The sequence below is a fragment of the Saimiri boliviensis genome, chromosome 18 (genome assembly GCF_048565385.1).
Source record: "Saimiri boliviensis isolate mSaiBol1 chromosome 18, mSaiBol1.pri, whole genome shotgun sequence".
NCBI classification, from domain to species: Eukaryota; Metazoa; Chordata; class Mammalia; order Primates; family Cebidae; genus Saimiri; species Saimiri boliviensis.
Window position 1 is genome coordinate 6,698,930 of NC_133466.1, and position 14,618 is coordinate 6,713,547.

General features: G+C 38.2%; 2 protein-coding genes across 4 annotated transcripts in view; one reads left to right on the top strand and one right to left on the bottom strand.

Moving 5' to 3' along the window:
• The window catches only part of BRWD1 (bromodomain and WD repeat domain containing 1), a 147,810-nt gene that overhangs the window by 31,095 nt on the left and 102,097 nt on the right, over positions 1-14,618 (top strand). For all 3 annotated transcript variants that reach the window (XM_039480426.2, XM_039480425.2, XM_074389271.1), the window contains 7 exons: positions 2,371-2,471; positions 4,129-4,199; positions 6,225-6,325; positions 7,351-7,391; positions 8,307-8,405; positions 12,321-12,471; positions 12,728-12,862. In XM_039480426.2, the coding sequence (XP_039336360.1) occupies positions 2,371-2,471; positions 4,129-4,199; positions 6,225-6,325; positions 7,351-7,391; positions 8,307-8,405; positions 12,321-12,471; positions 12,728-12,862 (699 nt within the window). The remainder of the gene's footprint in view (positions 1-2,370; positions 2,472-4,128; positions 4,200-6,224; positions 6,326-7,350; positions 7,392-8,306; positions 8,406-12,320; positions 12,472-12,727; positions 12,863-14,618) is intronic.
• Positions 10,077-10,385, bottom strand: LOC120368429 (oocyte-secreted protein 4B; the record flags this gene model as incomplete). Its single annotated transcript, XM_039480367.1, is given in 1 exon segment — positions 10,077-10,385. A coding segment is annotated over 1 exon segment (309 nt), but the record flags the coding sequence as incomplete, so codon positions are not given.

Genomic DNA, 14,618 nt, shown 5'->3' on the forward strand with positions numbered 1-14,618 from the left:
ATGGCGCGATCTTAGCTCACCGCAACCTCCGCCTCCTGGGTTCAGGCAATTCTCCTGCCTCAGCCTCCTGAGTAGCTGGGATTACAGGCACGCGCCACCATGCCCAGCTAATTTTTTGTATTTTTGGTAGACACGGGGTTTCACCATGTTGACCAGGATGGTCTCGATCTCTTGACCTCGTGATCCACCCGCCTCGGCCTCCCAAAGTACTGGGATTACAGGCTTGAGCCACCGCGCCCGGCCCCTACCTTCTTTTTAAGTTTTTTTGTTTTTAGTTGACTTAAAGTAATTGTAAAGAAAGACAAAGAATACAGTGTGATGTTTCAGTGCATGTATGCATTGTATAAAGATCAAATGAGGGTAATTATCATATCTATTTATTTGTTGTGGTAATATTCAAAATTTTCTCTTCTAGCTATCTTGAAATGTCCACCGCATTGTTATTTGCTGCACTCACCTTACTGTGTAATAGAACACCAGAACTTATTCTTCCTGTCTGATTATAACTTAATACCCATTGAAACAGCTTCTTGTGGTCCCCCTTCCCCCATACTCCCCATTTATAGGTAACCTCTATTCTATTCTCTGCTTCTGTGAAATTAACTTTTAAAATTCATGAGTGAGATTACACAATGTTTGCCTTTTTGTGCCTGGCTATTTCACTTAACATAATGGGCTTTTAAGTTCATCCATATTACCACAGATGACAGAGTAGTGTTGTGTTTCATGGCTGAATAATGTTCCATTGTGTGTGTGTGTGTGTGTGTGTGTGTGTGTGTGTGTGTGTGTGTTTGTTTGTGTTTGTAGGTACACTGCATTCTGCATTTTCTTTGTCCATTCATCTGTAGATGGGTGTTTACGTTGATTAATCTTGACTACTGTGAATAGCACTGCAGTAAACATGGGAGTGCAGTTATCTCTTTAACATACTGATTGCATTTCCCTTTGGATATATACCCAGAAGCATAGGCAACAAAAGCAAAAACAGACAAATGGGATTATATTATCAAACTGCAAAGCAGTTTGGCAAAGGAAACAATCAGTATAGATTGAAGAGACAACCTGAGGATAGGCGAAAGTATTTGTAAACTCTGTGCATCTGACAGAGAGTTAATATCCAGAACACATAAGAAACTCAACTCAGTAGAAAAAAAATTCAGTTAAAAAATGGGCAAAAGACCTGAATAGACATTTCTTTTTTTTTTTTTTTTTTTTTTTTTTTTTGAGACGGAGTTTCACTCTTGTTACCCAGGCTGGAGTGCAATGGCGCGATCTCGGCTCACCGCAACCTCCGCCTCCTGGGCTCAGGCAATTCTCCTGTCTCAGCCTCCTAAATCGCTGGGATTACAGGCACGCGCCACCACGCCCAGCTAGTTTTTTGTATTTTTAGTTGAGACGGGGTTTCACCATATTGACCAGGATGGTCTCGATCTCTCGACCTCGTGATCCACCCGCCTCGGCCTCCCAAAGTGCTGGGATTACAGGTTTGAGCCACCGCGCCCGGCCCCTGAATAGACATTTCTTAAAACATACAAATGGCCCACAGATGTATGATAATATGCTTAACATCACTAATTATCAGGAAAATGGAAATAAAAACCACAGTGAGTTACTACCTCACCTTAGTGGGAATGGCAGTTCTCAAAAAGACAAAGGATAACAAATGTTGGCAAGGATGTGGAGAAAGGGAAACTCTTAGGCACTGTTGGTGGGAATATAAATTAGTACAGCTATTATGGGAAAGAGTATGGCGGTTCTCTCACTTCTCCCATAGTCAGGGTCTCTCTGTTGCTCAGGCTGGAGTGCAGTGGTGTAATCATAGCTCATTTGGCCTCAAACTTGTGGGCTCAAGTTATCCTCCTGCTTTAGTCTTCTGAGTAGCTGGGACTATAGGTACATGCCACCTCACCCAGTTAATTCTTAATTTTTTATAGAGACAGGGTCTTGCTATGTTGCCCAAGCTGGTCTTTCAGTCTACCGGTTAGTTTTTCCAAGTTGAATAGGGTCTAGTTTTGGACTTGCTATTTTTCCATTGGTCATTCTGTCAGTGTACCCTGTTATGTCTGATTGTTTTAATTATTGAGGCTCTGTGATATGCTTTAATATCTAGTAGGACTAGATCTTCACCTTGCTTTAAGTTTTTCTGGCCAGTCTTGTTTATTAGATCTGAAAATAGCTTATTGAGAACATGTTATGTATAAATGAATGTGGGGTGGTTATGATTTTTTCACTGCAATAGTATTACCTATATTTTGGATTTCGTATGTTTTATTTCCTTAGAGTGTCAATTGAAGTTAATTTTGGAAGACTATTAAACTGTAACTTAAGCAGAAGTTCTGGAAACTGAGTTGTATATGTTTTACTTTTTAGTTTAGCCCGATGGCCAAAGGCTCTCAAAGATACATGGTTTCCACTGGTGCTGATGGGACAGTTTGCTTTTGGCAATGGGATTTAGAATCCTTGAAATTTAGGTAAGTGGCTTTAAGTATGTAACAAGTTTTCTTCTTTAATGTAGTTACAGTTTAGTCTAATGAAATGAAGTTTGATTATTAAGAGAAATTATATATTGTGTTTGCTTTTTTACCTTTGAACTTCATTATATATAGCATATGTACCATATTGACTGTTTCCTGTTTATAATTTATTGAGATAGTTTAATTTGTAAAAGAAGCATAGCTTTTCTATCTTAGCACATTTTTGTAAAGACAGAGTAAGGCACTGAAAAAAGTAGGTGTATAATTGGAAATTCAGGCATGAACATTTGAGAGTCTTAAGACCTGTCTTGTAGACGTATGTTGTCTAATACAGTTAAGTAGTTACTAGCCACACATGATCATTGAGCACTTCAGATGAGGCTAGTGCAATTGAGGAACTGAATTGATAATTTAAATTTAAAAGCTTGTAGTTGATTCAGTTATTAGAAATTCATTTTTCCTTCTTTTTTCTTTCTTTCTTTTTTTTTTTTTTTTTTTTTTTTTTGAGATAGAGTTTTGCTCTTGTTACCCAGGTTGGAGTGCAATGGCGTGATCTCGGCTCATGGCAACCTCTGCCTCCTGGTTTCAGGCAATTCTTCTGCCTCAGCCTCCTGAGTAGCTGGGATTACAGGCACGTGCCACCATGCCCAGCTGATTTTTTGTATTTTTAGTAGAGATGGGGTTTCACCATGTTGACCAGGATGATCTTGATCTCTTGACCTTGTGAACCACCCGCCGTGGCCTCCCAAAGTGATGAGATTACAGGCGTGAGCTACCGCGCCCGGCCCCTTCTTTTTTCTTTTTTTTTTTTTTTTGGGATGGAATCTTGCTCTGTTGCCTACGCTGGAGTGCAGTGGCGTGATTTCGGCTCACTGCAACTTCTGCCTCCCAGGTTCAAGTGCTTATACTACCTCAGCCTTCCCTGAGCTGGGACTATAGGCGCACGATACCACGTGCAGTTAATTTTTGTATTTTTAGTAGATATGAAGTTTCACCAGGTTGGCCAGGCTAGTCTCGAACTCCTGACCTCAGGTGATCCATCCACGTTGGCCTCCCAAAGTGTTGGGATTACAGGTGTGAGCTACTGTGCCTGCCTATTAGAAAAGTATTAAGTATGTCTTGAACAACTTGAGTATGTGAAGTTTTCAACAAGTTTTGGGAAATCCAAATATAGATAAAATATTTTTGATGAAAACTGAATTAACAAGTTGAGATGTATTTTGAGTGTCAGATACACACTGGAAAATTTCAAAGACTTGGTGTGAAAGAATCTAAAGTATCTTATAATTTTATTAATTTGGATTACATATTGATATTTTGAGTGTATTGGGTTAAAGGAAATATGATTAATTTGATCTTTTTATATTTTGTAAAATGTACCTGGAAATACGTGGAAATATTTGATATGCAATAAGGTATTAAAGAAATAAGATTATAGCTGGCTGTCCTGTGCCTGTGTTCCCCAGCCACTAGGGAGGCTGAGGCTGGAGGCTCAGTTGAGCCCAAGAGTTTGTGTCTACTCTGGGCAGCATAGTGAGACCCTGTCTCTTAAAAAAATTATAATTTTTAAATATGCCATATTAAAGCCAATATTTTAAACTGTGTAAATGTGGTAAAATAAAATATTTTAAAGCAACATCATCTTCTTTTAAAGCCCACGTCCCCTGAAGTTCACTGAAAAGCCTAGGCCAGGCGTTCAAATGCTTTGTTCTTCTTTTAGTGTTGGTAAGAACTTCTTTACATTTTTTCTTAGTTTTTATTTTTTTTAAAGCATTTATTAAATGACCACCTTATTGCTAAGAACCTTTATTAGATACTTATTAAATGACTTCCAATGTTTATTTCGTTAGGTTGAATTTATAATGATCATTTTGTTAGCCTTGTTCTTGTCTTCCAGTCCTCCATTCTGCCTTTCTCTGATTTCTAGTAGTAATCAGTCAGTGATGTAAGAGATGGCTGGTAAAAGGGAGGCTTGAGGTGTCCACACAAGTGATTCCTATGCCAATCCTATGTGTATGATAATCTAAAATTGTGATTTTCTTTGAATAGGCTAAACTGTATGTTTCATAGTTTAAATTTATTTCTCACACATATTATCTTGGTGAAATTACTTTTTCATTTTTTGTGCAGTGAACTTGTGTGGTAACCTTCCTGTTTTTAGGCTAGATCAAAGACTTTTACCTCATACAATCTGAAAACTTGAACAAGCTAGGGTTAGGTATGTAATGTTGTTTAGAAAGCAGAGCACCCCCCTTCCCCCGCCTTTTTTATTGAGACAGAGTGTTACTCTTGTTGCCCAGGCTGGAGTGCAATGGCCCGATATCTGCTCACCGCAACCTCAGCCTCCTGGGTTCAATCCTACCACCTCAGTCTCCTGAGTAGCTTGGATTACAGGCACGTGCCACCATTCCCAGCTAATTTTTTTTTGTATTTTTAATAGAGACAGGGTTTCTCCATGTTGGTCAGGCTGGTCTTGAACTTCCAACCTCAGGTCATCCACCCACCTTGGCCTCCCAAAGTGCTGGGATTACAGGTGCCAGCCACCATGCCTGGCCCTCAGAACCCCTTTTCTTAAATATATTTTTAGAGCACTGGTGCTTAATTGGCATTATATTGCCACCCTTAATAATACAGAACGGGAGGCCAGGCACAGTGACTCAGGCCTGTAATCTCAGTCCTTTGAGAGGCTAAGGTGGGAGGATTGCTTCAGCCCAGGAATTCAAGCCCAGCCCGGGCAACATAGGGAGACCCCATCTTAAAAAAAAAAAAAAAAAAGACAAAAATTACCTGGGCATGGTGCACACCTGTGGTCCCAGCTGCTTAGGAGACCAGGTGGGAGTATTGCTTGGGTCCAGGGGGTTCAGGGTGCAGTGAGTTGTGATCGCACCACTGCACTCCAGCCTGGGTGACAGAGTGAGAACATGTTCCCAGTCCCACCAGATTGCTTGGGCCTGTAATCCCAACATTGAGAGGCTGAGGTGGGTGGATCACCTGAGGTCAGCAGTTGAAGACCATCCTGACCAACACGATGAGACGCTGTCTTTACTAAAAATACAAAAAATTAGCTGGGCGTGGTGGCGTGCGCCTCTAGTCTCAGCTACTTAGGAGGCTGAGGTAGTAGAATCATTTGAACCTGGTTGCAGTGAGCTGAGATCACACCACTGGGGGCTCCAGCCTGGGTGACAGAACGAGATTTCGTCTCAAAAAAAAAAAAAAAAAATAGCCGGGCATGGTGGCTCAAGCCTGTAATCCCAGCACTTTGGGAGGCTGAGGCGGGTGGATCACGAGGTCAAGAGATCGAGACCATCCTGGTCAACATGGTGAAACCCCGTCTCTACTAAAAATACAAAAAATTAGCTGGGTATGGTGGCGTGTGCCTGTAATCCCAGCTACTCAGGAGGCTGAGGCAGGAGAATTGCCCGAACCCAGGAGGTGGAGGTTGCGGTGAGCCAAGATTGCGCCATTGCACTCCAGCCTGGGTAACAAGAGCGAAACTCCATCTCAAAAATAAATAAATAAATAAATAAATAAATAAACAAACAGACATTGTGAACATACCCAGATTGAATTAATTTTGTTTATTAAAGCTGCAAATATGATTTTGTAAGCTTTATATAGTGAGTTAAAAAATGGAACTGTTGAGATAAACTTAGTTTTAAAGGATCTTTTAAAATATTTTAATATAGAAATTTGATTTGTTCAGGTATTTATTGTAAATTAGATGTTTAAACTTTAACATTTTCCTTTCAGGTGGTATGTTTTTAGCCACAGGTAGTACTGATCATGTAATCAGAATGTATTTTTTGGGTTTTGAAGCACCTGAAAAAATCGCGGAACTTGAAAGCCACACTGTAAGCATCCATGTTTTAGAATCCTTTAGATTGTTAATGCTATTCCTGTTATTGCTAAGGGGCCTTGTTACTGGCTCTAATTTTATTTTAAATTTTTTTTTCTGTTGAACAGATGAATTTTCATTTACAACTTTTTGATGGGACTTAGTTTTAAAATATTAAATCATACTTGCATTTCTGAGATAAGTCATTCTTGTGAATGATGTCTTTAAAATTTTTGCCGAATTATATTTGACAGTTAAAATTTTGTTAGAGATGTTTGTATATTTATAATAATGAAAGTATCCAGATATAATATAGTTTCTGTTAATTTCATTCTAACTTTAAGCATGTGAAGAATTATATTTAAAGGGGAGGGATGTAATTGGCATCTCAGATTAGCAGTTGAGAGGCCTAATATTTTACCGTGGTTATTTTAGCTTTATGTTCAAAATCTAGAGTATGATGGTTGATCTGAGTGGGTTGATTTTAAGTGGGCCTGCTTATCTACCCAAGCCCATGAAATAAGAATGCGATTTTATTAATGTACGGTAAGATAGAAAACTGTCAGTGTTCTGAAGTACTGGTGAGGGATCAGGTCATCTTTTCTTCTGTTTGAAGCTTTTGGGAAGCTGGTCCACACCCAGGGGTTATTTGTTAAATACAGATTTAAATAACTTAAAATAGCAATTTTTGTGTACAGATGAAAATGCCTTGTTTTTAGGTGCTTTAAAGACTATATTTTGACCACTTGCCACACATTTCACTTTCATTTAAGTCATTTTAAACAGATGTAATTATAAATATGGCTTCAATTTTAGAAGCAATGTTTTTTTTTTTCCTGTTGGATGTGCCTTTCTTTTAAATCAAAGCTGTATTTTAGTAGTCTTATTAGGTTTGTAGTTATGGGGCTAAGCAACACAACTATGAATTTTGCTTGTTAAGGCAAATAGGCTTCTAGCATTAAAACTTAGTTTTTTTCAGATTCACAGTCCATGTAGATAATCATTTTTGTATTTTGTCCTTTTCCCCCTTTTCTACTTTAGGATAAAGTAGATAGTATCCAATTTTGTAACAATGGTGATCGGTAAGTGTGTGTATTTGTGTGTGTATGCTATTAGGCAAATGAAATGTGCTATGTATTAGTATAGCTAAGCTGTCATTTTTTGTGTATTTTTTCCTATTATTATTTATTTTTTAGTTTTTTGTTTTGTTTTGTTTTTTTTTTGTGACGGAGTTTCGCTCGTTGTCCGGGCTGGAGTGCAGTGAATGGCACGATCTTGGCTCACTGCAACCTCTACCTCCCGGATTCAAGCGATTCTCCTACCTCAGCCTCCCAAGTACCTGGGATTATGGGCATGTGCCACCAGGCCTGGGTAATTTTTGTATTTTTAGTAGAGACAGTGTTTCTCCATGTTGGTCAGCCTGGTCTGTTTGGGTAGTTAAAAAAAGTTTTTCTAAGAAACTGCTGTGATATATCCTGCAAAGAAATTATTGCTTAAATGATATCCTCCTCCTTTGTCTCCATTGTGTTGTCAGGTACCTTTGCTAAGCTAATTGTTGACACCTTAATTTGTTAATAGATTGATTTATTTTTACACAGTGTCCAGCATGAATTAATTTGAATTAATAACTAAGATGTTTAAAATGGAGCTATTGAGCTTATTTTCCTATACTAAGAAACTTTTCTGTTTTTTTTCTTCTCTGCATTCTTGCACATTGTATTCTCAAAACTTAATCTGTTTGAAGAGCTATTGATTGAGTTTGAGATGTCTTTTATTTCAAAGGGCCAGGCAAATCATAGCAAATCAGATTGTTTCCCCATCCAGATGTGCTCTAAATACCTGTCTTTTGAATTAACATTATACCTGTCTTTTGAATTAACTGTATTATCCTGTTGTCGGGACAGCTACATTACAGACTTTTTTTCCATGTGATTTTTATTGTAGCCCTTGTTGGAAAGTGTGTGAATATAATAAGATCCTGTTCTAAATATTTTAAGGTTCCTAAGTGGTAGCAGAGATGGAACAGCACGGATTTGGAGATTTGAGCAGTTAGAATGGAGGAGCATTTTATTGGATATGTCTACTAGAATCTCAGGGTAAGTTGGGATTGTTAGAAGTAGGTACATTGTAAGTGTCTGATCTGTGTCTCTGTCTCTCAGTGGTTATTTTGTTGAGGGGATTATAGCTACCTTCTATTATGAAGAACTGTGGTTTAAGTGAGTAGCTGCCAACTTCGTATCTGGTGAACAGACATCCAGATAAATTTATCCTTACATTTATGTAGCAAAGAATAATGTGCTTTTCCTATTGTTCAAAGCATTGACCTCCTCCTTTGGTGTTACATTTAAAAGCTTCTGCAAATAAAAAAGATAAAATTAACTGAAGCATGTTAAATGTAGAAATTGTACTTTTCTGTGGATAGGATTTTTTTTTTTTTTTTTTTTTTTTGATGGAATTTTGCTGTTGTTACCCAGGCTGGAGTGCAATGGCACGATCTCAGCTCACAGCAACCTCCGCCTCCTGGGTTCAAGCAATTCTCCTGCCTCAGCCTCCCTAGTAGCTGGGACTAGAGGTGTGCACCACCATGCCCAGCTAATTTTTTGTATTTTTAGTAGAGACGGGGTTTCACCTTGTTGACCAGGATGGTCTCTATCTCTTGACCTCGTGATCTACCTGCCTCGGCCTCCCAAAGTGCTGGGATTATAGGTGTGAGCCACTGCTCCCGGCCTTGTGGATAAGATTTTTGAAAAAATTTTAGAGTAAGCTTGGAGCTAAGACTGGGGAATAGGGTAAGCAAACATACTTTATTGTTAAGGTTAAAAAAGAAAATTGAGCTCCAGCCTGGGCAGCAGAGCAAGACTCCATCTAAAAAAAAAATTGTAAATTTTACTTTAGGATTTGTTTCCTGAGTTTAACTTTGTACTTTTTCATAACAGTTTTTCTGAGAAATGTTTCTGCATTTTGTCTTTTAGAAATCATGTCTGCTTTATTTTTATTTTTGTTTCTTTTTGAAACAGGGTCTTACTGTTTCCCCCAGGCTGGAGTGCGGTGGTGTCATCATGGCTCACTTCAGCCCTGACCTCCCAAGTTCGAGCAGTCCCAGTCTTTCAAGTAGCTAGGACTATGAGCGTGTGCCACCAAGTCTGGCTAATTTTTATGTTTATTTTTTATAGAGCCTATGTTCAGGCTTTCCTCAAACTCCTGGGCTCAAGTGATCCTCTTGCCTCTGCCTCCCAAATGCCTTGTTTTTAGTAGCAGAAATTGACTTACGTTCTCTGCTGTAGCTCAAATAATTATATTGCACTTTCAAGATAAATTTGATCTTACTATTTTTGTGGAATTATCTGTGATAGAGAATGAAAAGTATGTATACTAGAAATTTGATAAACCTTGTTCATAAACAAATTAAAAAATCTTCATTACGTATAAAAACGTTATTTCTCAGTATGAAAGTGAATACTGTCCTTGATAGATTGTATTAATTAAAGGGAGTTAAAAAATTTTTATGGGCAAGCTTTATTATGTATGAACTTGATTTTACAGAGTTAGAATGGCCATTTCACGTAAAATTAACTCATTAAAAAGTATAATGGCATAGAAATGTTACCCAAAACTCCAAAAGGTAGTGAAACTGGTAACATATTACTACTCATCTTTCGACAGATAAAACAACAACAGTATTGATGAAACTGGTTCTCTGACAAGTATGTGCCACTTGCTTCCGTTTTTTAGGGAGAAGAGGCTGTTATAACAAACGCCTTATTGATTCAGTGACCCATTGGTAGTTGCTCCTTACTAACCCTGTTAAAATTAGGTTCCCATGTTTTACTTTGTGTGGGAGCTGGTGACTCTTGTCTTTTTGATTTTTGAGGGATATCTTTTAAGGTGTTGGCATCAAGCCCATTCATTCCAAAATGTATCACAGATGGGAATTTAACCCTTTTCACAAAGCAAACCACAGGAAATTTGTAGGTAGTATGCAGCCTTGTTCTGTAACTGATCTCTTATAATGTGGCAACATCATTTCTTTGGAACATCATTTACTTTATCCCACAAGAAGTGGGGGTGAAGATAATTTAAAATCAGATTCACCTGTGGATTATTGTTTTATTAAGCAAAATAGAAACATCAGTGTTAAACCTTGAATGAAAAATTTTAGACTGAAAACTTTAGTTTTCTTGCTGCCGTACTCCATCCATGGAGGAGACTTTTCCTAGAATTTATTTTATGAGAAAATAGGCTTGGCATGGTGGCTCACACCTGTAATCCCAGCATTTCGGGAGGTCAAAATGCTCACTTGAGGTCAAGAAATTGAAACCAGCCTGGCCAACATGGTGAAACCCCGCTTCTACTAAAAAAAATACAAAAATTAGCAGGCCATGGTGGCATGCACCTGTAATCCCAGCTACTTGGGAGGCTAAGGCAGGAGAATCACTTGAACCTGGGAGACAGAGGTTGCAGTTAACCAAGATGGAGCCACTGCACCCCAGCCTTGGTGACAGAGCAAGACTCCACCTCAATAAAAAAAAAAAAAAAGCAAAGTTATTAATTCCAAAGCCTTTTAAAGTGAAGAGTGGAGTCTTTGCCTTTGTTCCATTTTATTTCTTAATGTTTTTCTACTCCCAACCACCATTCAATCTAGTTAGAATTATTCTCTCTTCTGTGCTTTTTTGTAGTTACATAGATAGCTGTTTTATAGCACTGATTCTATATTCTTATAGCTGTATTCTTAGTTTTGTTTGTTTGTTTATTTTTTGTTTTTTGAGATGGAGTGGCACTATCTCAGCTCACTGCAACCTCTGCCTCTCAGGTTCAAGCGATTCTTCTGCTTCAGCTTCTTGAATAGCTGGGATTACAGGCGCTTGTCACTACTCCCAGCTAATTTTTATATTTTTAGTAGAGATATGATTTCACCCTGATGGCTTGGTTGGTCTGGAGCTCCTGACCTCAAGTGATCTGCCCACCTTGGCCCCTCAGAAGTGCTGGGATTACTGGCATGAGCCACCATGCCTGCCCTGTATTCTTTAATTAAAACATGGTATATGCTTGTACTTTCTTAAAATATATTCTGTTATTTCAGAACCCTTAGGCCTTCTCTACCCCACTGTTGACCACTATAATACAGAGATGCTTTACATAACCCTTTTTTTTTTCTTTTTGAGATGGAGTCTTGCTCTGTCACCCACGCTGGAGTGCAATGGTGCAGTCTCAGATCACTGCAGCCTCTGCCTCCTGGGTTCAAATGATTCTCCTGCTTCAGCCTCCTGAGTATCTGGGAAACAGGTGTGTGCTACCACACCCAGTTAACTTTTGTATTTTTCATAGAGATGGGGTTTCACGGTATTGGCCAGGTTGGTCTCCAACTCCTGACCTCGTGATCTGCCCGCCTTGGCCTCTCAAAGTGTTGGGATTACAGGCATGAACCACTGCGCCCGGCCCTGCCTATCAGTTTTATAAAGGATGCAAAATATTCCAGTCATGTGTATCCAACACTATTCTTGCCAAAGGAGTAGACTGTAGGAAAGTTATATAAAGAAATGAGAATAGTCCTATTTACAGTTCAGATTTAAATGTCTGTGTGTCAGTTATTTTTCTAAACATTGGGGATATGAATATGAATTACCTTATTTTCATGTTCCTAAAATTTTTTTTGTCTTCTATGGAGAGAAACAGTTGAAAGTAAGTGTTAGCAATAGGTTTGTAGTCAGATGAAGGAAATAATGGAAAACAAGTAGGGAGAAAAAACTTTGCTTTCGTAAGCAGTAATAGTGTCTTAAAATCTGCCCTTACTCAGTGTCTGTACTATTTCTGAATTATTCCTTCCTTCCTTCAGGTTTTGCCCTAAACTGTTTCTAGATAATCTGTCCTGGGTCAATTGTGATGAACTCACCGTAGGGTTGACGAGATAGGCAAATGGGTTGGATTTCCTTATTTTTGTGTTGACGAAGGATTGTATACATTGCATAGCCAACCATCTAAATAAGTTTACATGTTGTGTATTTTTTTGTTAGGGACTTATCTTCAGAAGAGGAAAGGTTTATGAAGCCTAAAGTAACAATGATAGCTTGGAATCAGAATGATAGCATTGTTGTCACAGCTGTGAATGATCATGTCCTCAAAGTGTGGAATTCTTACACCGGACAGTTGCTTCATAACTTACTGGTAAGTAGATTCTGGTACAATATAACAAATGAGATTTTTTTGAACTATGTTTGAAATTTTGAAGCTATAAACATAATATACTGAACAAGCTGTTTTGTTCATTTAAACCATCAAATGATTAGAAATTTTATAATTATATATAAATTATTGACAATATATCCTTAAAAGTCTTTATATGCTGTAACAGTATGTATTTTTAAATTTTCAGTTTGTAACTTGTAAACCCTCCTTAATGTTATGACTTTGTTAAATAAAGGGACATGCTGATGAAGTATTTGTTTTGGAGACGCATCCCTTTGATTCCAGAATTATGTTATCTGCAGGACACGATGGCAGCATATTTATATGGGATATTACAAAAGGTACCAAGATGAAACATTATTTTAATATGGTAAGTGAAGTGAAGTATACCTTTATAAATGCTTGAATAGAATATTTGGATTATAAGGCTTAGCCAGAAATTGATCTGCTTGTTTTGGCAGTTTCTGTTTTTACAAATCAGAATTTTCAAAGCCTACTAAATATTTCAAAGCCTACTGAATATAGCTGTATGCATGCTATATAAATGGCTGTATGTATGCTATATATATCAGTCATACCAAGAATTTTATCTTTGATGTGATTACATACATAGATGAAATTCTTTGTATGACTGATTTATATGAGGGAGACTTTTTGTTTTTTGAGACAGAGTCTTGCTCTGTCGCCATGCTGGAGTGCAGTGGGGAGATCTCGGCTCACTGCAACCTCCGCCTCCCGGATTCAAATGATTCTCCTGCCTCAGCTTCCGGAGTAGCTGGGATTACAGGCGTGCACCACCACACCCAGCTAATTTTTGTATTTTTAGTAGAGTTGGGGTTTTACCAAGTTGGCCTCCTATCTTCTAATCCTGTGATCATCCCACCTCGGCCTCCCAGAGTGCTGGAATTACAGGCATGAGCTACCATGCCCAGCCTGAGGGAGACATTTTTGTGTGCCTGTGTGTTTAAATTGGTAAAATTATGGCAATTATATAAACCTTTTCACTACTTGAATTTATTGAAATATTTGATAACAAAGAGAAATGTAAAAATAGTGACATCATGAAATGACATTATTAATACTCAGTATTCACCAGATATTACTAATATTTGGTTTCTGAATATTTAGTAACCCTAGGCTGAGTGTGGTGGCTCTGAACTCCCGACACTTCGGGAGGCTGAGGTGGGAGGATTGCTTGGGCACAGGAGTTTGAGACTAGCCTGGGCAACATAGTGAGACACTGTCTCAAAAAAAAAAAAAAAAAAATCCCTAGATGGTTGATCTACTGATCAACCTTTGATCAGTCGTTTTTCTTTTGGCGTAGGTATATTCTTTAAAAAAAAATTTTTTTTTTATATGTATATTCTAGAACCAAATGAGGATCCTATTGTATCTTTTTAGAATTTCTCCACATAGGCCAGGTACAGTGGCTCACGCCTGTAATCCCACCACTTTAGGCGGTGGAGGTGGGCAGATTATGAGGTCATAAGATGGAGACCATCCTGGCTGACATGGTGAAACCCTGTCTCTACTAAAAATACAAAAAATTAGCCAGGTGTGGTGGCTAATTAGCACAGGCCTGTAGTCCCAGCTACTTGGGAAGCTGAGGCAGGAGAGTCACTTGAACTTGGGAGGTAGATGTCACAGTGAGCTAAGATAGCAACACTGCACTCCAGCTTCAGCAACAGAGTGAGACTCAACAGTTTCTCCACATAATCATAATTATTGTTATTAATCAGCAAATCTAATATTGATAAAATAGTGTTACCTAATTAGGTATGTCCCAGTAACATCTTTATAGCTGTATTTTGCCCCATGGACCAGAATCCTGTTCAAGCTCATGCATTGTATTTAAAGTGGTTGTATCTTTTTAGTTTTCTTTCACTGTCACCAACCCCTCTCAACCTTTCTTCTTTTTCCTCTTTCTTGACCTTTAACTTTTGTTGAATATTAGTGAGTACTGTTACAGAGTGTCCTCAGTTTTGTCTGATGTTTTTTCATGATTAGATTGTTACACTTTTTAAAATGAAATAAAACGTAAATGATACTGTTTCCTTCATGAATCGTATTAGTAGGCACATGATATTTATTTTTCCCCCTATTAATGGTGATAATTTTTTTTCTGG